The sequence below is a fragment of the Cucurbita maxima genome, unplaced genomic scaffold (genome assembly GCF_002738345.1).
Source record: "Cucurbita maxima cultivar Rimu unplaced genomic scaffold, Cmax_1.0 Cma_Scf00027, whole genome shotgun sequence".
Classification (NCBI taxonomy): Eukaryota; Viridiplantae; Streptophyta; class Magnoliopsida; order Cucurbitales; family Cucurbitaceae; genus Cucurbita; species Cucurbita maxima.
The window spans coordinates 1,842,740-1,864,565 of record NW_019272043.1 but is presented as its reverse complement, the minus strand read 5'-3'; the positions used below and the strand labels follow the sequence as shown (position 1 = coordinate 1,864,565).

Genomic DNA, 21,826 nt, shown 5'->3' with positions numbered 1-21,826 from the left:
GACTCATTTTGATTTTTAAAATTGTGACACTCGAGTAAAAGACGAGCACATGAATGATTAAGGAAATGAAGACTTTGACTCTAATATAATATAACGACTCTAGACTAAAGTCGCTACCATCATCTTAACCTAAGCTCTTGTGCGGAATTTAACTCTTAAAATATAATCGTAAAATCATAGCTTCATCTAAAAAACATAACATTATCATTGGAAATACCATCATGGTCTTACGTGTTTAAAAATGCAGTGTTTAAAAATGTAATTAAAAAACAGAATTAAAAACAATAATAATAAATAATTCAAAAAATATGAAACACATAACAACCTATTCTAATCTAAGACTAGGAATTTAAAAATGCTACTAGCCTATGCACGTGTCATGGTCTCTGATTACGATATCGTCGTCAGCTGTACAGGGGCCTCTTGCCTTTACTTGAGAATGATGTAGCATATGACTTGAGTATTTAGAAAAATACTCAGTAAGTGACTCCACTAGAGGGGTTGAAAAAATGCAAATACATGCAAGTCATGCTCTAGGGACCTATCGTTAAAACATCCTAGGGGTGGCCTCCAGTCCGGACTAAATTGGATGTGCATTACTTCCCTACACACGACCCACACGTGCAAGAGTGAATCCCCAAACAATTCGCACCCCTGGATCCATAATAGTCGAATTAGCTGTCCGTAGCAACGTCCAGAGGTTAGTAGATCCCTGAGTATCATGCGCGACATGATGATGATCATCATCGTAGCATACACGTCCGTACTCATCATCGTAAAAGGGGAAGTGTCCCAATGTTTATATATATATATATAGAAATGCATGAGGTCTTATGGTTTCTCATCTTTAAAACATCTTTATGACACAACCCTAATTTCATCCTTGTATTACTATCAGTAATATATGTGCATTAATCTTCATAGTATCATCATTATTAACATTAACTAGGGTTGTGTCCTAGGAGAATTATCATCATACTGCAGCATGACATTCACAACATGCTTCTCAACTTAATATGGAAAATAACATCATATTAAGGAAGTACATCATCTTACATCGTCATGTTAGCATGCATCATCATAAACATATCATAATCATTGTAAAACATCATAAGACGTCATCATATAACTCATACACGTCATCATACATCATACGACATACATCATAAAATGTCTTTAAGGCATCATAAATATAAAGTATAAACGACATGTGTGGGAACCACTAGGCACGTGTCGTCATACATCAAGCAATGATCTAGCCTATCCTATAGTAAGACCACTTGTTTAGCCTTAGTCGGTGTTTCCCTAAATTTGAGTTTTGCTAAGCTTTCGTTCCTCGAAGCTGCTCCAAACATTGTTGGGGATCGTTTCCTATTAGGTCGTTCATTGCCTTTCGTTAGTATCTCACAATTCTAATGTAAATTCAACTTGCAATAGTGAAATAGAGCATTCTACTAACCTTAATTACCTTAATTATGGTCAAAATCAACTCCGAAAGGGTAAAAAATGCAAGGGTTGATGTCAAAATTGTTAAATCGAGTCGATTGAGCCATTTTTTAGTTGAAGAAGTGCAACCTATGCTTAGGCAGAGAATTATTACCTCCCAACGAGAGGAGTTTAGTAGATGGATTCTCGAAATCTGCAGATGAAGAACTATTGTATCAGGGACGCTTATGTATCCTGGCAATAGAGGTCTATGGAAAGAGATACTAACAGAAACCCACAACTCCCCATTTGCTATGCACCCAGGAGGTACTAAGATGTACCAAGATTTAAAACAATATTTATGGTGGAAGAGCATGAAGCGGGACATGGCCAAGTTTGTGAGCAAGTGCTTAGTTTATCAACAAGTGAAAGCTCCTAGACCAAAGACAGCGGGGATGTTACAGCCCCTAAGTATACCGGAGTGGAAGTGGGAAAACATAGCAATGGACTCCATAGTAGGATTACCCAAAACGCTCAAAGGCTATACAGTAATGGGTAATTGTCAATAGGTTGACCAAGTTGGCACACTTCTAATCTGGGAAAGCCACATATACCGTTGATAATTAGGCGCAATGTGTGTGAAAGAAATAGTAAGACTACATGAAGTTCTAGTGTCTATAGTGTTGGATCGAGATCCACGCTTTATGTTAGCGTTTTGCCGCGGACTTCAAAAAGTGTTGTGTACTCGCCTCGACTTTAGCACCGCCCTCCACCCATAAACAGATGGACAAACGGAGTGCTTAAACCAAATTTTGAAGGACATGTTAAGCGCTTGAGTCTTAGATTTTAAGGGAAGTTGGGATTCCAAACTCTACGTGATGGAATTTCCTAGTCTTAGGTTAGAATACGATGTATGAATTTCATTATTTACATTATTTCATTTGTATTTGTTTTTGTTTTTGTTTTTTGTTATATTTTTGAAACACATAAGTCCGGTAGTGTTTAGTTTGAAGTGTCCCGAAAGTTTTAAATTTTTTCCTATTTATGATGAACATTTAAGAGTTATATTCCGCAATTAAGAGATGAGCCTGAAACGTTAGTAGCGACTCTAAATATATAGAAATTTAGGGTCGTTACAATCTTGTTAATCTTCTGCGTGTTTGCTCATCTTTCGTTTACTAGACTGAAGGTCTCTGTTTCATCGATATTTATGTCTGACGAGACAAAACCGTTCGTCATCTATCTTCTTCTCGAGGAGGTAAAATTGAAAAAGCTATAAGATTCGTAACCAAATAGAAGGTGATATAATAAAGAACCCTCTAAATATTTTTAGCCTAAATAAAATAAAAGGCAGAGTTAAAATGAAAAGGCAATATTAAATTAGATTCGTGGAAAGTCCAGACAAATGCAGAAATTTGAACAAATTAGAGATAAGGCCAATAAGCATCATGATGTCTTTTTGTTGCCTAAAATAAATTAGGATCAACGTGAATCACAAATTGAATAATGAGCATGTGAGATATCAAAGGAGGAGAACGAACTATTTTTTATAAAAGTGTGAAAATCTCTCCGTAGTAAATATCGTTTTAAGAATTTTGAAGGGAAGTCCGAAAGGGAAACCAAAAAAAAAACAATATCTACTCGCAATGGGCTTAAGCTATTACAAATGGTATCAGAGCCAAACATCGGGAGATGAGCCAGCAATGAGACTGAGTCCTGAAGAGGGGGTGGACATGAGGCGGTGTGCCAGCAAGGATACTGGGCCTCGAAGGCGATGGATTGGGAGTGGTCCTACATCGATTGAGGAAGAGAACAAACAAGGGTATGAAAACCTTTCCATAACAGGCGCATTTTAAAATCTTTAAGGAAAACAAGAAAACAAGAGGAAAATATCAACTAGAGAAGCGTTTTAAAAATCTTAGAAAAAATAAGAAAACATGAGAACAATGTCTACTAGTGGTGAGTTTGGTCTATTATAGATTAGCTCTGCTTTTGAAACTCTATTATTGAAGCCTTGGTCTAGTACAGACTTGATATGTTTGATGCACTTTATGTTGATATAATAAGTATGATGATAGCATGACGTTTGTCTTAATATGTTGATGTTTTTCATATTAAACATGTTATATGACGATGAATGCCATATTGCATCATGTCGATAGACTGACATAAGACACATTACTGTATAGCCTATTACATCAGCTTTTTATCAAATTTATTTTAATCATGCCATATTACATCAGCTTTTTATCAAATTTATTTTAATCATTTTCCTTTTGCAAAAAGAATATAATTGAAAATTATTAATATATATTGAAAGTAAAATTGAAAATTCTAGAAGGTGATATATAATGAAGAACCCTCTAAATATTTATAGCCTAAATAAAAAAAATAAAAGGCAGAGTTAAAATGGAAAGGCAATATTAAATTAGATTCGTTGAAAGTGTAGACAAATGCAGAAATTTGAACAATTGACGATAAGGCCAATAAACATCATGTTGTCTTTTTGTTTTCTCAAATCAATGATGATCAACGTGAAACACAAATTAAATTAAATATGAGATTCTTATTTGTTAGGAAGAATAATGAAACATTTTTTGTAAGAGTGTGAAAAACCTCTCCTAAGAGAGTATTTTAAAAATTTTGAGCAGAGGTTCGAAAGGAAAAACTCAAAGAAAACAATATTTGCTAGCTGTGGGTTTCGGATATTACAAATGATATCAGAGTCAGATACCGATCGATGTGCCAACGATGAGATTGGGCCTCGAAGGAGGTGGACACAAGGCGATGTGAAAACAAAGACACTGTGCTCCAAAGGGGGTGGATACAAGGTGGGGGGCTAACAAGGACACTGGACTCTGAAAGGAGTTGACACAGCAGTGTGCCAACAAAGACACTGAGTCCCGAAAGGAGGTGGACACAAGGCAGTGTGCCAAGAAGAACACTGGGCTCCGAAAGGGGTTGACACAAACAGTGTGCCAACAAGGACATTGAGCCCCGAAGGGAGGTGGACACAAGGCAGTGTGCCAAGGATACTAGGCTCCGAAAGGGGTTGACACAAGCAGTGTGCCAACAAGGACACTGAGCCCTGAAGGGAAGTGGACACAAGGCAGTGTGCCAAGGACACTGGGCCCTGAAAGGAAGTGGACACAAGGCGGTGTGCCAAGAAGGACATTGAGCTTCGAATGGCGGTGGACACAAGGTGGTGTGCCAACAAGGACACTGGGCCACGAAGGGAGGTGGACACAAGGCGGTGTGCCAAGGATACTGGGCCCTGAAGGGGGTGAACACAAGGCAGTGTGCCAACAAGGACACTGAGCTCCGAATGGCGGTGGACACAAGGCGGTGTGCTAACAAAGACACTGGGCCCTAAAGGGGGTGAACACAAGGCAGTGTGTCAACAAGGACACTGTGCCCGAAGTGGATGGACACAAAGCGGTGTGTCATCAAGGACATTGAGTTCCTAGGAAGGTGGATTGGAGGGTGGTCCCAATTGAAACTCCATTATTGAAGCCTTGATTAGTAAAACAGTGCTCAGATTTCCCTTATAAACCCTTTTCCCAGATACCCATTTCCCACATCTCTCAACCATGGCATCTGTCTTCGAGAAGGGGAAGATGGTAACAATTTTGAGTATCGATGGAGGTGGCATTAGAGGCATCATTCCCGGAACCATCCTTGCTTTCCTCGAGGCCAAGCTTCAGGTATATATAGTGTTCATCAAATCCAAATTTTACATCATTTCAAAACAACGCGTTAATGTTTAAAACGCTTCTCATTTTATATACACTTTGATTAGGAATTGGATGGTCCAGATGCAAGAATAGCAGACTATTTTGATGTAATTGCAGGAACAAGTACAGGTGGTTTGGTTACATCCATGCTCACAGCTCCTGACAAGAACAACCGACCATTATATGCAGCTAAAGATCTCATCCATTTTTACTTGGAAAAGGCTCCCCATATCTTCCCACAAAGAAAGTCAGTTCCCTTTTCTCCATCAATTTACGTTTGTTTTGGTTCTTAACCTTTTAAATTGGTGTTTTGTGATGAAAACAGTCATCTTTTAAGCTCAATAATGAATGTATTTGGGCAAGTGATGGGCCCAAAGTACGATGGAAAATACTTGAGGAAATTGATAAATGAGCTGCTTGGAGAGCTAACCCTGAAGCAAACGCTTACGCATGTCGTCATTCCTGCATTTGATATCAAGCGCTTACAACCTGTGATCTTCACAACACTTGATGTATGCAAAATTTGTACTCAAATATTTGATCATCATAACAAATTTTTGGTTGATTGAAGTGATTTTGATGGGTTAGGCGAAACGAGATGAGTTGAACAATCCAAGATTGGCTGATGTTTGTATTAGTACCTCGGCAGCACCAACTATCTTACCGGGGCACGAATTTCAAACCAAGAACTCTAATGGAAATAATGTTCGTAATTTTGATATGGTAGATGGAGGAGTTGCGGCAAACAACCCAGTAAGCTTTTAAGGATATTTAAGATTGAATTATAGTTTAACATAAATGTCATATTTAATCTTTTATCACAGTCAAATATCTACACATTGTTGTTAGTTAATATATTACGGTTTAAATTGGTATGTAGACACTGGCGGCCATAACCCATGTGACAAAAGAGGTGGTCACCTTGGGACGAAAAAGTGAATATTTGAGTATTAAACCCATGGAAACAAAGAAGATGTTGGTGTTGTCTTTGGGCACTGGCGCGCCTAAGAATGATGGAAAGTATAGTGCAGCTCAATGTTCGAAATGGGGCGTGCTTGGTTGGATCTACCAGGGTGGATCGGCGCCGTTGGTTGATATTTTTAGCGATGCTAGTAATGATATGGTGGACTATCATATTTCTAGCATCTTTCAATGTTCTCACTGTAACCAACATTATCTGCGTATTCAGGTACATTAGATATCCGTAAATATTATTTTTTTAAGAGGATCTTATTTAAAGATCGTCAACATTAATGATTCTTTTAATCTTACTTCTATTTCCCTTCTTTAACAAATAAATAGGACGATTCATTGAGTAGTGATGTTTCATCTATGGATATGGCGACAGAAGACAATCTGCAAAAGTTGCTACAAGTGGGGGAGAATTTGCTGAAGAAACCACTGTCGAGGGTAAATTTGGAATCTGGAATGTTTGAACCAATTAAAGGGAAAGGAACCAACGAAGATGCACTTGTCGAATTTGCCAAAATGTTGTCGGAGGAGAGGAAATTACGATTATGCCCTGAAGGTGGTCTAGTCCACTAGCTTAAGTGTGCTTCTATTCATACAAGTGAATGAAAAATGTAAGATAATTGTGTGTAAAAATATGACTTCAATTATGATATGTGGTACGAAATTAATAGAGAAATCAATGATAGGTCGTGATTGGGGTTGGTGGATTATCACATCAACTTTATTTTATTTCTAAAAAAACGATTTATCTTCAATAGTTTCCCTTCTTCGATTCTTAAAGATAAGAATAGACTATTAACGAATGGTAGTTTTTAAATAATTTAGAAATTAATATTTAAGAATAAACAAAATTAAGATAGAACTTTGAAGACTTATTTAGTATCTTTTCAGACAATGATTCAAATATAAAATCAAATTTGTAGGAACCTATCAAAAGAAGCTCGATACATCTTCGAATTTTTTGAAGGATTATTTCTTTGAATAGATGCTTAGACCCAAATATCTTATCTACCATGAAATAAAATCTTTGTAGATATAAAATAATATATTTCAATGTATGATATTAAACTCATTTAAATTTTATTCAGGTTGACTATATATCCTTAGAAGAAACCACCCACACCCCTCTTCAAAAGCCTTGTGCCATGCCCTTCAAACTCCATTCCGTGACTTCACAGGTGCACATCGATTCCAAATCATGATTGACATCGTCGCAGTTCCTACTATCAAGCACATAGATTGGTAAAGCACTCGTCTATCCCAGCTACATGCTGGTAGATATAAAAGGATGTTGTGTGGGTTTCTTCCTCCTAAATGTTGTCGTGTTTAGGTTTCATCATCCCAATCGTGAATGTAGACCTAGCGAGTATTGGTGAATGGAGGATGTGTCGGTTGTCATTCAAAAGGAAACTAAGAATGAAAAAGGGACATGTAGTGTTAGAGAGAGAAAATGTGTTAGGGTGAAAATCTCTCCCTAATAGATGGGCAAAGAAGGAGTTCGCATGTCAAAAGTCAGGTTGGACTTTGGTTTCAGGTGATCCAATGCCCACTCCGTAAACACACATAACCAACGGCCTACAGGTTACTGTTTGGCCCTCTCCCGCGTGACATCGACCCACAGACGCAGCCCAACCCGAAGTCCGCAACTCGACCCGAGTGGTGACCCTACATACCTCCTAGCCACCACAAGCATAGGATGTGTGCTTCCACCCAGTCCCGACTCATCTTGGCTTACTTTTAGCTAACTTCACGGCTAGGCTCTGGTGCCACTCATCAACTCTAGTTGCTTAAATTTGGCTTATTTGACTCGGTAAAGGGTTATCGGACACATTCCCCACATTTTGAGACCCTCTCGAAGATGTTGCTGTTTTTGACCCTCCTAACATCATTTGAGATCAGTAAGACTCTCAAATTAGATCTTTTTTAGCTAAAAAGTTAAGAGTATTAAATACTTTTAGCTAAATTAAATTGGTTCATATACCTTATTATTATGTCATTAGTTTGTATAGGTTAAATTGGACGTTGAAGGACAACCTCGAACCAACTTTAAAATATTTAGGGACTCTTGACTCGGAGTCATGACCAAACAAATAAGTAACTCTATTGTAAATTGGTTGGAATGACCAAACAAATAAGTGACTCTATTGTAGATTGGTTGGAAGAGGTGTATGATGTATGAGAACAAACATATATATTCCAAGACTTCACTCATGAAAAGGCTCTAATGTTTTCATGAAGTCTAACACATAGATCATTGTAAATTAGAGAAATAGCTTCACAGAAGTTCGAACGTGAAACTCATGTCATGGGCTCACTTAGGTTGACTTGGATTTCAAATGACAAAAACAAACTTTCATTAGGGATAAATTGGTGACACTGACCTAAGTTAATCACGTAAGTGACCTAACTGTTGGATTTATATAGTTGAATGATGTTATGGTGTATGCCTCGTGACCCCTGCATGCACCATGTTGTTTGTGTTATGTGTAAGTGTTCTATGTAATGACATAGGATGCTATTATATGTATGCATGTGATATCCATTACGCTATGTTGTAAATGAAATGAATTACTATGTGCGTCATGTTATGTACTGCCACATAAAGTTATAGGTTTGATCATATGATGATTTCCATGTATAAACGATGCATATATGAAATATGTCATGATGAAAAGAGAGAGGAACGAACCATTCTTTACAATGGTGTGGAAATCTCTTTCTACTAGACATGTTTTAAAACCTTGAAGGGAATCCTTGGAAGAAAAGCTCAAAGAGGGATGTATGTCATGTTATGTTAGGAATGAAAATCATAGGACCTCATATATGGATGTATGTCATGTGCATTGGGATATTTTCCTGTTATGTTATGCTAGTACAGACGCGTACTCTCGATATTTATGTTTATCATGATATCATGCGCGTCTTTCCTTTTCTGTGGTGTTCGATGACATGTTAACGCGTGTGCTCGACCAAGATCATATTATTCAATTATATTAAGAAAAATGTGGTTGCTTCAATATTTAAAATCTACAAAATATCTCCCACTCTCTTTGGACAAGATGTAATCAATATAGCAATTGATATAATCATGAATGTCACCAAGATCATACCTTCTTCACAATCACGTTGCCCGCCTTATGCACGACCCAAAACCCAGTAGCCCATCTTCACTTGTTCAGTGCCTAGCCCACCATCCATGCATTGGCCTAGATCCAACGACATATAACCCAATCCAGTACCAAGGAAGGGTTCCAACGAGGCGCCACAATCTAGAGTGGTTCTCATAAGAATTGGTTCAAGAAACTAGGCTCCTTAAGAATGTAATCAAATTATTATTATTATTATTATTATTTTTTTGAGTAAGTTGAGTCCCATAAGTTCGAAAACCAAGGTCATGAATATCGACTAAGAAGTAAGTAATCAATCTTGAAATTTTTTTTAAGAAATACTTGTAGGAATCGCTTAGAATTAACTGTGTATTATTTAAATAAATATGAAATAAATAAGCAAAGATTTGTGAGTTAAGGATTTAAACTGAGCATTTTACTTAAAAATTAAGTAACGTTACAATAATCTACTAAACGAACTCCACTGCTCATAAAATTTTAATGTTAGCCATGAGATGACATGTTAATATTATATATAAAATTTGGTGGTCATTGGATAAGGTTAATAGCTAATCCAAGTAACAATGCAAAATTACTATAATGCCCCCATGGTAAACTAACTTCAATTTATGACCTCAAATATCTTGTAACTTTATAATTGGATGTGTAGTACTTCCCTACACACGGTCCACACATGCAAGCGTAATCCCATCCGGCGAGCTCGCACACCGCTTTGGACTTGCATGGTTGGGCTAGTCGGTTGTAGCCAAACGTCCGGAGGTACATCAAACTCTCGTATATCATGCAAAGCATGATGATGATTATAATCATCATAGTGTACGAGCCAGTACTCATCATAAAAGGAGAAGTATCCCAATTTAGTGAACATACAATATGCATGTGGTCCCTATACTTTTCATCTTAAATCATTTATGTGGTCTCTATACTTTTCATCTTAAATCATTTATGTAGTCTAGGTAATATACATGTATAAAACTTTCATACATTCATCATTCATAACGTTGTTTAGAGGTTATGTATCAGAAAACTCTTTATTATCATAATGCAACATGGCATCTCATACATGCATATAATCGTAACATAAGATATTATCATACATCACATGTCATCATATCATGATGCATCATCATCATAACATATCATCGCATCATAATACATCACATCATCATAACATATCATAATAGCAAATCACGTCATTATAACATATTACATCATCATAGTACATTCTACCAACATACATGGCACGTGCAAGGGCTACTAGCATGTGTCATCCCACATAAGACAAGTCTTCCGACTCAGCTGATAGTAGGGTCACTTAAATGGTTGGCCTTAGCCGAAGTTCTCCTTCCAATTTAGCTTGCTTTCGTCCTTCGAATTCGTTCTCGCTTATGTTGAGGCTTCACCTATTTGGAAATTCGTTCAATGGCCTCAATAAAAGTCGAATTCCTTTAATTTAAAACTAAGAAAATGAGTTTATACTGACTTTAAATCCTTTCAATAAGGTCAAATTTAGCTTCAACAGGGTCCAAAACTTAGGTAAAAGTGTCAAATTTCCAAATCCGAGCCAAATAGTTGGTTTTCAGTCGCTGGAGCCGAATGGAGACACGTGTAGCGGCTGGAGCATGTGTGGCTTGCGAGTCGGGTTGGGTCACTCTCATAGGCACGCAAGTCGTGTTTCTGGGCGTGCATCAGGTGGATGGTGGATTGCGTCGGGGCCACGGGTGCTAGACAGATTGGAACTTCGACTATGGGTTGCTGCAGTGTGCTTGGGTCAAGCCTCGCCGGAAATCTTGCCATTAGAAAAGGAATACTATTCATCTAACATTACTTGAAAAATGACGTAAAACATAAGAAACGACATGAAAATTAGGTCTCACTAGCCATGTTACTACTTAGTTTATTGAATTCAACTCACCTACTGATTATTTTTAAATATTCATCCTATTATATTAACTATTTTCGACCTAACGGCCAACAATCCATGAACAAACGATGGTATCTATTAAAGAGACCATGGAATAAAACCATAAGTGGCTTATTCCACATTTTAGTCATACTTTTATCATGAGTTTAGCATAATAATATTTTCATTTTTTACTCTCAAGGGGTTGTTTAACCGTAATTCAACCGTAGTTTTTCGATAATTGCAAGTTTATGAGTACTTCAGTTCATGATAAATTTAAGATATGATGCTTTAAATTAGCTTTGTACATAAATCAACCATGACATAACGTAGGGATGGTCTTATTTAAAAAAAAATGTAGACTCATTCCTCCATTCTTTCGTATGTCTTGTCAAATTATTGTTACCGTGACCTGTCAACATTTAGGTAAAATGCATTAATGTCTCATAAGATCAAAATTAAAAGAACAAGTTGAAACAAAATTATGAAGGCAATAAAGTTGATAATTTCACCCAAACTTTAAATTTTGTTTGGATAAGTGAGAGATTTATTGAATTTTAGCCACTCGTCAGGTACCAGTTGGTTATATGTCAATAATTCATTGACTTCAACCAGAAGAGTCCGCCATTTATTGCGAGCCATATCAGGAGGCAAAAGGCCAATATAATGACTTTTCCATCTTCTTTGGAACGGGATGGGGCTACAGCTCATTAAAATGGACTCCTTTGTCTCTTATTCATTCAATTTCGGAAAGAGATATCAATTTTATCGGTAGAACATGCTCCAAACGGGAAGGATTTTCCGTTTAGACGGAGTATCGAAAAGAGGGTAGAAAACATTTTTTTTCGTTACATAAATGAGATGAGAGATAGGATTATATTTTCTATTCTCACCCATTTAATATGATATCATATATATATATATATATATATATATATATATATATAATGAAATATATTTAATTTTTTTTACATTTTTAATAAAGATTATATTGAAAAATCAAAACTTTAAAATAACGGGTTTTTTTTTTAAAGAATAATAAATGAGAAAAAAATTACGTGTAGAGAACTCGATTACTTCAAGGCCCCACCCTATGGACATCTCTAATTCCATATTACTTTTTAAGCCCTTGAGTTTTGACTTTTCCTCGGTTTTCATTTTTCTAAAAAAAAATATAAATTCTATTAATCGACTCCTTAATGTCTACATCCACCTCATACTATGTCATTTAAAGCCGAAAATGAGAGCATGCCACCTACCAATTTAAAATTATGGGATTGTTAAACGTAGAATAGATCATATTTGTATATAGTAAGATAATCTAGTGATTTACTAGTTTATTACCAAATCTATATTTACTGGTTTGTTACAAAATCTATGATTTCATAGTTTTGTTGCCAAATCTATAATTTCATGGTTTTGTTGCCAAATCTATGATTTGATGGTTTGTTACTAAATCTATAAGTTAGAATGTTCATGGTATACATCTATAAATACATGAGGTCGTAACCCTAATCAGGTCATTGAGTCAATTCAACCTAACAAGATATCCCTAAAAAATCAAGTCGGCCTTTACCGGAAAATATTTTTATGTTTAATTTTTTTTATTTTTTTGAATTATTATTATTTTGAAAGTTGGGGCTAGAGGGTGATTGTTGGCCTTCAAAAACAGGCCTGTCCTATCCATTATTGATTATGGTCTCAACTGCCCACTATTTACCCATCTTGACCAAACCAATCATACCCTCCTTCAAAATATACTCATTTTTGATACCCAAACCTTCCAAAATGAATCCAAACTTTGAAAAAGGGCAGCTTGTAACAATTCTGAGTATTGATGGCGGCGGTATCAAAGGCATCATCCCCGGAATTCTCCTCACATTTCTCGAGTCCAAACTTCAGGTATAATATTCGTTTTCTCTATCTTGGACGTATGAATTATACTTTCTCTATACGTATAATTTGGGGTTGACCCTGTAGGAATTGGACGGCGAGGAAGCAAGATTAGTGGATTACTTCGACGTAATTGCTGGGACAAGCACCGGGGGATTAGTGACGACTATGCTTACAGCTCCGGACAAGAACAACAACAATCGACCATTGTTTGCGGCTAATAAGATTACGGAGTTTTACATCAAGGAGACTCCAAAGATTTTTCCTCAACCAAGGTTAGCTATGGTTGTGAAGTTGATTTTGTTTACTGAGTTTGATACAAATTTGATGATATTATAGGCATTTTTTTGGTGGGGTGATGAATTTGTTTGGGCGAGTGAGAGGGCCAAAATATGACGGTAACTATCTGAGGACGGTGGTGAATGAGTTGGTCGGAGATTTGACTCTGAATCAGACGTTGACCAACGTCGTGATTCCCGCTTTCGACATCAAGGTTCTCCAACCCGTCATCTTCAACACCAACGATGTAATCAAAATCTTAATGTTTCAATTTTGAGTTTATTCATACATTTTGTTAGAGTCGAGAAAAGAAATTAAATGAATATATGTTAAGAATGAAAAATTGGAGTGGAAGTGGAATAGAAAGTAGAATATTTATTAATGTTCGCCGGCTATATAAAATATATTTCTTAATTACAGTTATTAGTCATATCTATTCTACCGATATTTTTCTATCTTAAATCAAATTTCATAACATGAATTGCAGGCGAAAGTAAATGCATTGAAGAATCCAAAGTTGTCGGACGTGTGCCTAGCGACATCAGCCGCACCCACGTTCTTACCCGCACACTTCTTCGAGACGAAGGACGAGGAAGCCAACACAACTCGCACTTACAACGTCATTGACGGTGCTGTTGCCGTTAATAATCCCGTGAGTTTTAACATGTGCCTTAAGTTAAAAAAACAATCAAATGAAACTAATCTTAAATTTGGCAGACACTAGCAGCCATATCCCACATAAACAGGCAAATTGCAGTGCATCAAATAGAAACGGCAAGGATCAAAGCAAATGATGCAAGAAGAATGCTTGTTCTATCTCTAGGGACTGGCTTGCCTAAACATGAAGAGAAGTATAATGCAACACAAGCTTCAGAATGGGGAGCTCTTAGTTGGATATTTCAGCTAAACAGTGGTTCCACTCCAATCATCGACTTTTTTACCGACGCGAGTTCCGACATGGTTGACTTTCACGTGTCGACCCTTTTTCAGTCTCTGAAGGTTGACCAAAACTATCTTCGAATCCAGGTAATGCTAGTTTATATGTCATTTGTGTATGAAGAGAAAAATAGTGATAGGATGAGGTTTGTGTATGAACAGGATGACTCGTTGACGGGCGACACTGCATCGGTGGATATAGCAACGGCGGAGAACTTAGAAAAGCTTGTGAAGATTGGAGAGGAGTTACTAAAGAAATTCGTGTCTAGGGTTAATTTGGAAACAGGAAGATATGAGGTTGTTGAAGGAGAAGGTACTAATGAGGAAGCTCTCACCGAGTTTGCTAAATTGCTCCATGAAGAGCGAAAGTTAAGGCTACGCAGTTGAGATGAGAGACTTTGTGTGCACATTTACACCTCACAATGCAGTCGCATGTCTCACTACTTTGTCCACCATATGAGAGTCACTATCTACCATTGTCTCCTAATATCCTTGTAAATTTTTCATAGTGTGGTTTAAGTGCTTAATAATGACTGAGAGAGAGATCTAAACAAGGAAGATGTTGCAATAAATAAATAAATACTCTGGAAGATAAATAATAGCAAGCACAAGTATAAAAATACTCGATAAATAACGTATTTGTAGGCATTCATTGAAACTTCTCATATTCAATGTTCTTAAGGCTTGTATTCATTCAAATTTCTAAAGTTATCTAACTCTATGGCATTGGGTTCATACTAGCCCTATCCGGCTTTCATAGTCATACATCCTACACACCTATTTCAAGGGTGTAAATCATCCCTCTCAGTTATTTTAGAGTTTTGGGTACACTTAACCTTACTTTCCTATTCTCCAAGATCTATCTAGGTCATCGTGCTTCTTGCACATAAGTCAAGGTGCACTCATCTATCTCGAACTCTAGGGTAGATCTAGTAGGTGTGGAGTCATCACTCTATGTAGGTAACCTCTCAATCTCCCTGTAACTCCACACAAACCTACTACTTGAGCGTTAACCAAAATCTTCCTTGATGATGCTAACAAGTCAAGGTAACAACCAGAACTCCCTCAATAACATCTTCTTGGTCCTAGGGGTGGGTAATATCACAATCCTATATATTAAGTAGATTCTCACTAGTCAAGATAAGTTTGTGATTAGGGGTTGTGCCCAACCACTCTATAGTAGAAGTCAACCCATATAATCGTAATAGACCCTAATTAAGGTTCTATTACCAAAGAAAAGTAAAATAGAAGTTAAGGCACTAATTCATCATGCATGTACTCTCAGTCACATAGCATCAATCCAATCATATGTCAAGGCATAATTAAGATTTCGAGCCTCTTATCATGCTTTTAAGAATACTAAAAGGCAATAAATCATCATCATCATGCATAATCATCATAAAGTAACTATAAATATGATACTAAAGCCCCAACGACTGTTCAAATATTCATATTCCATCGTTTAGCTATCTATTTTCACATGAACATGTCAAAAATAAATGAATCGGTCAAAATAGTGTAAATGGGTTGAAATTAAATGACGTAATAGGTTTAAGTGAATCAGCCACTTCTATTGCAATACAATTTTGTTCTTGAGGGAGTGTTCTTATTTGACCATGGATTTAGTCTAATTGGAAGGATCCGATAACATTGTAGGACTGATGCAAAGAAAAAGAACGCATAACTAAAAAAAGGCCATCCAGCGTTCAGTAGTCAATCAATTGTTCGATGATAACCAAACTAACCTAGAGAAGTTATAAAATGGATATTCTTAAAGTAGAGTTAGAGAAGAATATAACTCACTAAGAACTACTCTAACCAAACATTCATACAGCCGACATACCCTCCTGGTCCCGATCCCGATTCCACACCCCGACTCCACACCTCGACGACCCCAATTGATCCATGTTTCAGCTAAGGAATGGTATTGAGACAGTTGAAAAACAATAAACCAAAAGAAACCAAATAATCAGACATTGAAAGATATCGACTCTACAAAGGCTGAAACCTCAAATATCTTCCCCATAAATATGGCAATTCATGCCGTTGATTTATCAAGCCATCAGCCATCACTACTAATTCAATGCTGGTTTGTCTCTCATCAGTATGGCCGATACCTCCAGTCTGCTCTAGATGGTCTTCCACCACCAACTCCATAACCCCACTGCACAATATAAACCCATTAATCTTTAAAAAGCTGAAAAGAGAAAACAACTCATGTTGAAGTAACCTTTTTAAATGCTTTTGGCTTTTGACTTTTGACTCATCAAAAGCACTCAAAAGTACTTTGCCAAAAAATGCTTATCATAAAAAACTTTCAAAGTTCAGAAACCAAACCTTAAAATAATTTCTAAAGAATCTTTAATCAAAATGTTTATAATCCTAATTGTAGGACCCTTGGGAGGGTCTGAGAGGCAGGCACCAGTAAATGTAAAGCTCGCTAAATGTGGTGGACAACCTATCAATCACTACCTAAATTTTAACCAACTTGAATATAATTCAAATAGAAACAGAGCCACTTACATCATCAAAGTCCAGGCTTCCATACATCCTTCCATAAGTCCTCATAGGTCCACCATAGCTCCCAAAAGATTCTGCCGCGCTATTCATCACAAAAGTTCCACTTGCTCCAGCTGCTCCAGCATCATCAAGAGGAGTGGCTGAATCGATAGCAACCTGCAGATTCCAATTGTGAGATAAGATTCATAACCCAAGATTGAAGCTTGCGTAATAATCATATAACTAATAACTAGTAACCACTACTCGCAAAAGGCAGAAAGAACAGTCGCTGGCAATGCCCTTCTAGTAAGGAAAGTGACATGCAGTAGAATACCTGTTGTCCACAAATCTCGTGAGATCTTCGAGATACACGATCTGCTACACCATCTTCAGCAAAAGTTACAAAACCAAAACCTCGATGACCAGATCTTTTAGGATCCTACATTCGTCATTAACAACTGAACCGTTATGCTATCTCAATTCAGTCACTCATAAAAAGTAGAGCATTAACTAAATCTACTTTTACCTTGGGAACATAGACATCCAATATACGGCCAAATCTACCAAAGTATTGGCGGAGATCATCAGCAGATGCTTCTTGTGGGAGCCTACCAATAAAAATCTTTTTTCCCATCCCTCGAAATTCCCTTCCTGATCCAATGACACAGGGAATCATCATAACAATATTCACCAAGACCAAGCATCACATGAACAAGGATACTATCAGAGATACATACTCCCACCATAAACTGAGACTGGATGGTCGTATAAGGTAGGAGCACCAAGTGCTGCATATCTTGTTGCTGCAGAAATATAAGCATTGTATGCACCATATCCACCACCACCACCACCACCACCACGACCCCCTCGCGGCATTTTCCCTATGGGCCTGAAATCATCGTCCTGGAAAAATAGTATATTGACCTCAATTAGACAAACAAAATCATTACAAACTAAAAAGAATCCTTTGGCCTTCAAAAAAAAAAAAAATAAAAAAGAATCCATCAAAAGGTAAATATGGTGTTATAAAGATAACAGCAAAATCTTGCCTTGGGGGTCGCTCTGTCAACAACCACTGCAGAACCTTCTAATTCATGAGTTTCAGCCATCAAATTCTCTACAGAGTCTACAAGATAGTAGTTGCTACATTTAGTGCCTGGAAATCGGCAACCACAAAATGTTGCAAGTTCCAACCCAACACCATCCTAAACCTTATAAGTTTCAATGACTCAATATAGTGGAAAAATGAAGATAGTTTCTCAAGCTTTAATATCTTTTATTTTGGAAAAGTATAAAAATGAGATTCTTTGTGATGTGTTACCTATGCTTGTTGATGATATGAAAGAGAGTGAGTTGTTTGAGAGTGGTAGCAGAGAGAAAATGTTTTCCCATAAACCAATCTTTGTACTTATGTATCAGGAAATCTTTGAACAGTGTAGAAAAACTCAACTACTGCACTAGTAAACAATTAAAAGGATCCGTATTTGGACGGAATATTTTCAGAAATTGAAGAAACAAGCCAAAAGTCGCCAACTTGAACTCTGCAATCATTATCTTAAATCAATATAAAAAGATGATCCAACCTGAACTTGCAAAAGTGATGAAACCTATTCCACGATGGATTTTTGAGCCCTGGTCCTGAATAATTAACAAATGTTAAAAGATGTTAATATACACTGCACAAAAACATGGGTGACCCATATTTTCCAATTCACGTAGTACATGTACACCTGATAAGTGAAAATAGGAATAGAGAATCCCCTTCCTGATTTACACTTGGTTGTAGAACCACAGAACTAATTTCCTAGTTTAGTGAGAGGAAAACGTACCTTCGGCATGTAAAGATCTGTTATTTCTCCATATTTCTCAAAATGACTGCAACAAACATGAAGTTCATTTCCATCAAGAATTTGTAAACCAAATAACAAAAAAAGATCATCAAGTCATAAATAAAAAACATGAATCAACTTCTTAAGACAAACGTTGCAACTCTTCTACGAGATGCTTGAATAGTGTCTTAGTGGATTCTTAAAAGGCCTTAGTGCCATCCGAAGGATACCAACAATCTTCTCTCCGATAACCATCAGATTATGAAATTCTTACAAAGTTACATTTGGGTATATAGCTTGAAAGCTTTACCAAAGTCCTTGTGGATTGAGTCAACAGACTCTGACTCTTAAGAGATGTCTAAAAACCCTGAAGGAACAGGTTTCCTGGCAGGTACCTACTTTTTCTAGGCAATAAAATTAATTTTATTATTTATTAGTTTAAATAATTCATTTAATGAAAATATGAAACTTCCTATTCGTCTGTCAATGGAAAAGGTTAATAGGTCAATAGAATAATGGTAATAATTTGGGACACATTTGGGGGGCAGATGCAAGCACGGATCATCCCCAAATTAAATTATAAAATGTTTGTCCCTGCAACATCCCCATTTGAAACAGAAAGGACACACAAAAGTTTGTGATATGAGATGGATTTATTTATTTTTTGTAGAAGAAACCGCACTTTCTTTGAGAAATAAAAGAAAATATATGGGTATAGATAAAATAAGACCCACAAAAGAACGTCTCATAAACTATGCAAAGGGACTTCAATCCAACAAAATCAAACCAAGATCATAATTACAAAAAGGCCAAGTGACCGACACCCACACCTCTCTAAAAATTCTAAAATTCCTCTCCAGCCAAACCCCCCATAGCATGGCAAAAGAAACTGGCATGCCACAAAACAGTGTCCTTCTCACGAAAAAGTAAGCCCAGGAGAACCTCCTCTGTCAAACCCAACATAAATTATAAGAATCTAACTAATGAGCCCAAAAAATTCGGACAAACGAGCAACCCACAACAGATGATACAAATACTCAGTCTGACACCTATATAGAATGCACCTAGGAACAGGTCCAAGTGTTGATTCTCTCGTGTAAAATCTGCCACACAAATATTTTACCCTCTAAGCGACTTGCACTTTCCAGACCAGGGAGAAAGCAAACACAGAAAGAGGGAGAACAGGCCAGACTGAACCAATAGAAAGAGCTACAAGAGAAGCCCCTACATGGATCCAGGGACTAGAACCTAGTGTCCCTCCCCCCGCGAAGAACATATCGCCCCTAAGGAATCAAAAGAAGGCGCACAACATCCAAAGCCTCTCTTTTAGAGAAATTGCGGAAAAAACTCAAGGACAGCAAGGAGGAAGGGTCAGAGGACGGGAAAACATAAGCCATAAAGTGTAGCTTCTTGCTCGATACTTGATAAGCTATACAAGCATGGGAGCTAGCTTTATTTATCAATATGTTACACAATCAAGCGAACTCGCTCCAAAGTACACCCAACTTGCCGACCAAGCAAGCGTACCTCTCCTAGCTCCCTTCTTTCCCTTGAGCACTCCCTCTTTCCTATTATGTCAGCCCCACAAATTCGTAACACATCGATGCATCCCCCTTTAACTAACTAATTAAAAAATCAATCCTCACTCTTTCCTCACGCATACATTCCTTAGACTTTATGGATTATCATTCTGTCATTCCCACATGTAATGATGTGAATAGAAAATTAACAAATAGTCATTCAACTGCCACCTCAAAGTTCTTTATCTCTCAAGTTGCTACGAAGTTTCATTGAGAAGTTCTCAATTTCTCTCATGCCTCCACAACTTCCTTCGACGTTCTATAACCTGCATACTCTTGGTGTGATTCAATATTTTTCTTCTTTCATCTTTTTTCCCATCCTCTTCTAAATTAGTCTCTGCCTCCTATTCACTGATAATTCCACGTCAGATTTGAAGCTCAAAAAGTTTCTGGCGACAAAGTTCCATTAAGAGGTTTGTACTTTCTCAGTTCTCCACAGAATTCCTTAAATGATCTATAGCCTGAATTCTTTAGGCCAGATTCAATCTTTTTTCCTACTTCCAGCTTTGTTGCCTGTTCTCTTCCCAATTCCTCTTCAGCCTTCACCGATAAATCCCAATCAAATTTCTAGCATGGACAGGAGAGACGCACACAACACAACATGGACACAGTAAGACGGAATTTTCTAAAAAGTTCAGGACACAAACGTGACAAGAATACACTAATTAAAATATACACTTTTTAAATGAATATTGTATACCATCAGCAAATCTCAAGTCAGTAAGCCTATGTGTATGCTTGGAAAAAAAAATTGATAAATTAACTCAGTAAATTGTTTTGTCCTATATTACTATTTTTCTTTTCTTTTCTTTTCTTTTTTAAGAACGTTTGTTTTAATAAAGAATCAAGCTTTCATTGAGAGAAAATGAAAGAATAAAAAGGCATATAATAAAACCGAATCCACAAAAGGAACAGCCCTTATCAAGTGAAATAAGACCTATTTATTATGCTTAACAAGGATTTAACATGTGCCTAAGAAGTGTCCAACGTATAGCCATCGTGTTCAACTAATGTCTGATATATATTGATTGTGCACAAGAATCTGGCATAAAATCACACCAAACTACCTGCGGAAGGCAGCCTCAGTCACAGATTGTGAAATCCTTGCTACAAATATCCTCGTAACTCTCTTTGGAGGTGCTCTCATCTCTTCCTGTCAACAGAAAATATGATACAAATATGATACAATATATTTCCTGAAAATATGATCATTGCCAGGAAATGCTTTTCAATTCGAAGCATATGATACAAATATGTATGCATACAAATCGAAACACAGTACTCACACTTTTAATGATTTATTTATTCAAAAAGAAGATAAAAATGAAGGGAATTCTAGACAAGGAAAATGTATGCAAGGAAGGCAAATAAAAAAGGGAAAGAGAGAAAAAGAGAAACTAACCTTTGGTGTGGCAACTTTAACTTCCAGCATTCTATTGCCAAGGAAGTGCTCATTAGATAGCGCATTCTGCAACAAAGAGGTGTAAGGCATCAGGCATCAAGTCTAACGAAACGTGAAGGTATTGAAGATAGTCTTACCTTGGCATCTTCATCGGTTGCAAAGGTCACATACCCAAAACCACGAGACCGACCAGTTGACCTCTCCTGACATATAAGGGAAAAAAAAAAAAAAAAAAAACATATGACT

At 36.9% G+C, this 21,826-nt stretch overlaps 3 protein-coding genes across 6 annotated transcripts in view; 2 read left to right on the top strand and 1 right to left on the bottom strand.

The window, feature by feature from the left end:
* The first annotated feature begins 4,983 nt into the window (after window positions 1-4,983).
* LOC111499835 (patatin-like protein 2) lies at window positions 4,984-6,863 on the top strand. The gene is made up of 6 exons (XM_023151525.1): window positions 4,984-5,129; window positions 5,225-5,406; window positions 5,485-5,671; window positions 5,748-5,912; window positions 6,040-6,348; window positions 6,462-6,863. The coding sequence occupies exons 1-6, from the start codon at window positions 5,016-5,018 to the stop codon at window positions 6,702-6,704; spliced, it is 1,200 nt and encodes a 399-aa protein (XP_023007293.1). The 5' UTR covers window positions 4,984-5,015; the 3' UTR covers window positions 6,705-6,863.
* Window positions 6,864-12,874: 6,011 nt separating this feature from the next.
* LOC111499926 (patatin-like protein 3) lies at window positions 12,875-14,824 on the top strand. Its single transcript, XM_023151656.1, has 6 exons — window positions 12,875-13,064; window positions 13,143-13,330; window positions 13,395-13,581; window positions 13,822-13,986; window positions 14,052-14,360; window positions 14,433-14,824. Exons 1-6 carry the CDS (start codon window positions 12,951-12,953, stop codon window positions 14,655-14,657), a joined length of 1,188 nt encoding a protein of 395 aa, XP_023007424.1. The 5' UTR covers window positions 12,875-12,950; the 3' UTR covers window positions 14,658-14,824.
* A 1,502-nt stretch (window positions 14,825-16,326) lies between these two features.
* Window positions 16,327-21,826, bottom strand: part of LOC111499677 (heterogeneous nuclear ribonucleoprotein A1-like) — a 7,561-nt gene continuing 2,061 nt past the window's right edge. For 2 of the 4 annotated variants that reach the window (XM_023151307.1, XM_023151309.1), the window contains 11 exons: window positions 21,718-21,783; window positions 21,581-21,646; window positions 21,246-21,331; window positions 18,599-18,644; window positions 18,353-18,407; window positions 17,819-17,895; window positions 17,507-17,672; window positions 17,296-17,420; window positions 17,104-17,208; window positions 16,794-16,946; window positions 16,327-16,434 (listed from right to left, as the gene is read on the bottom strand). In XM_023151307.1, coding sequence (XP_023007075.1) covers window positions 16,372-16,434; window positions 16,794-16,946; window positions 17,104-17,208; window positions 17,296-17,420; window positions 17,507-17,672; window positions 17,819-17,895; window positions 18,353-18,407; window positions 18,599-18,644; window positions 21,246-21,331; window positions 21,581-21,646; window positions 21,718-21,783 — 1,008 coding nt within the window. In that variant the 3' untranslated portion in view covers window positions 16,327-16,371. Of the gene's footprint in view, window positions 16,435-16,793; window positions 16,947-17,033; window positions 17,209-17,295; window positions 17,421-17,506; window positions 17,673-17,818; window positions 17,896-18,352; window positions 18,408-18,598; window positions 18,645-21,245; window positions 21,332-21,580; window positions 21,647-21,717; window positions 21,784-21,826 lie in introns of all 4 variants that reach the window. The other 2 variants (XR_002720983.1, XM_023151308.1) reach the window with 2 other exon arrangements.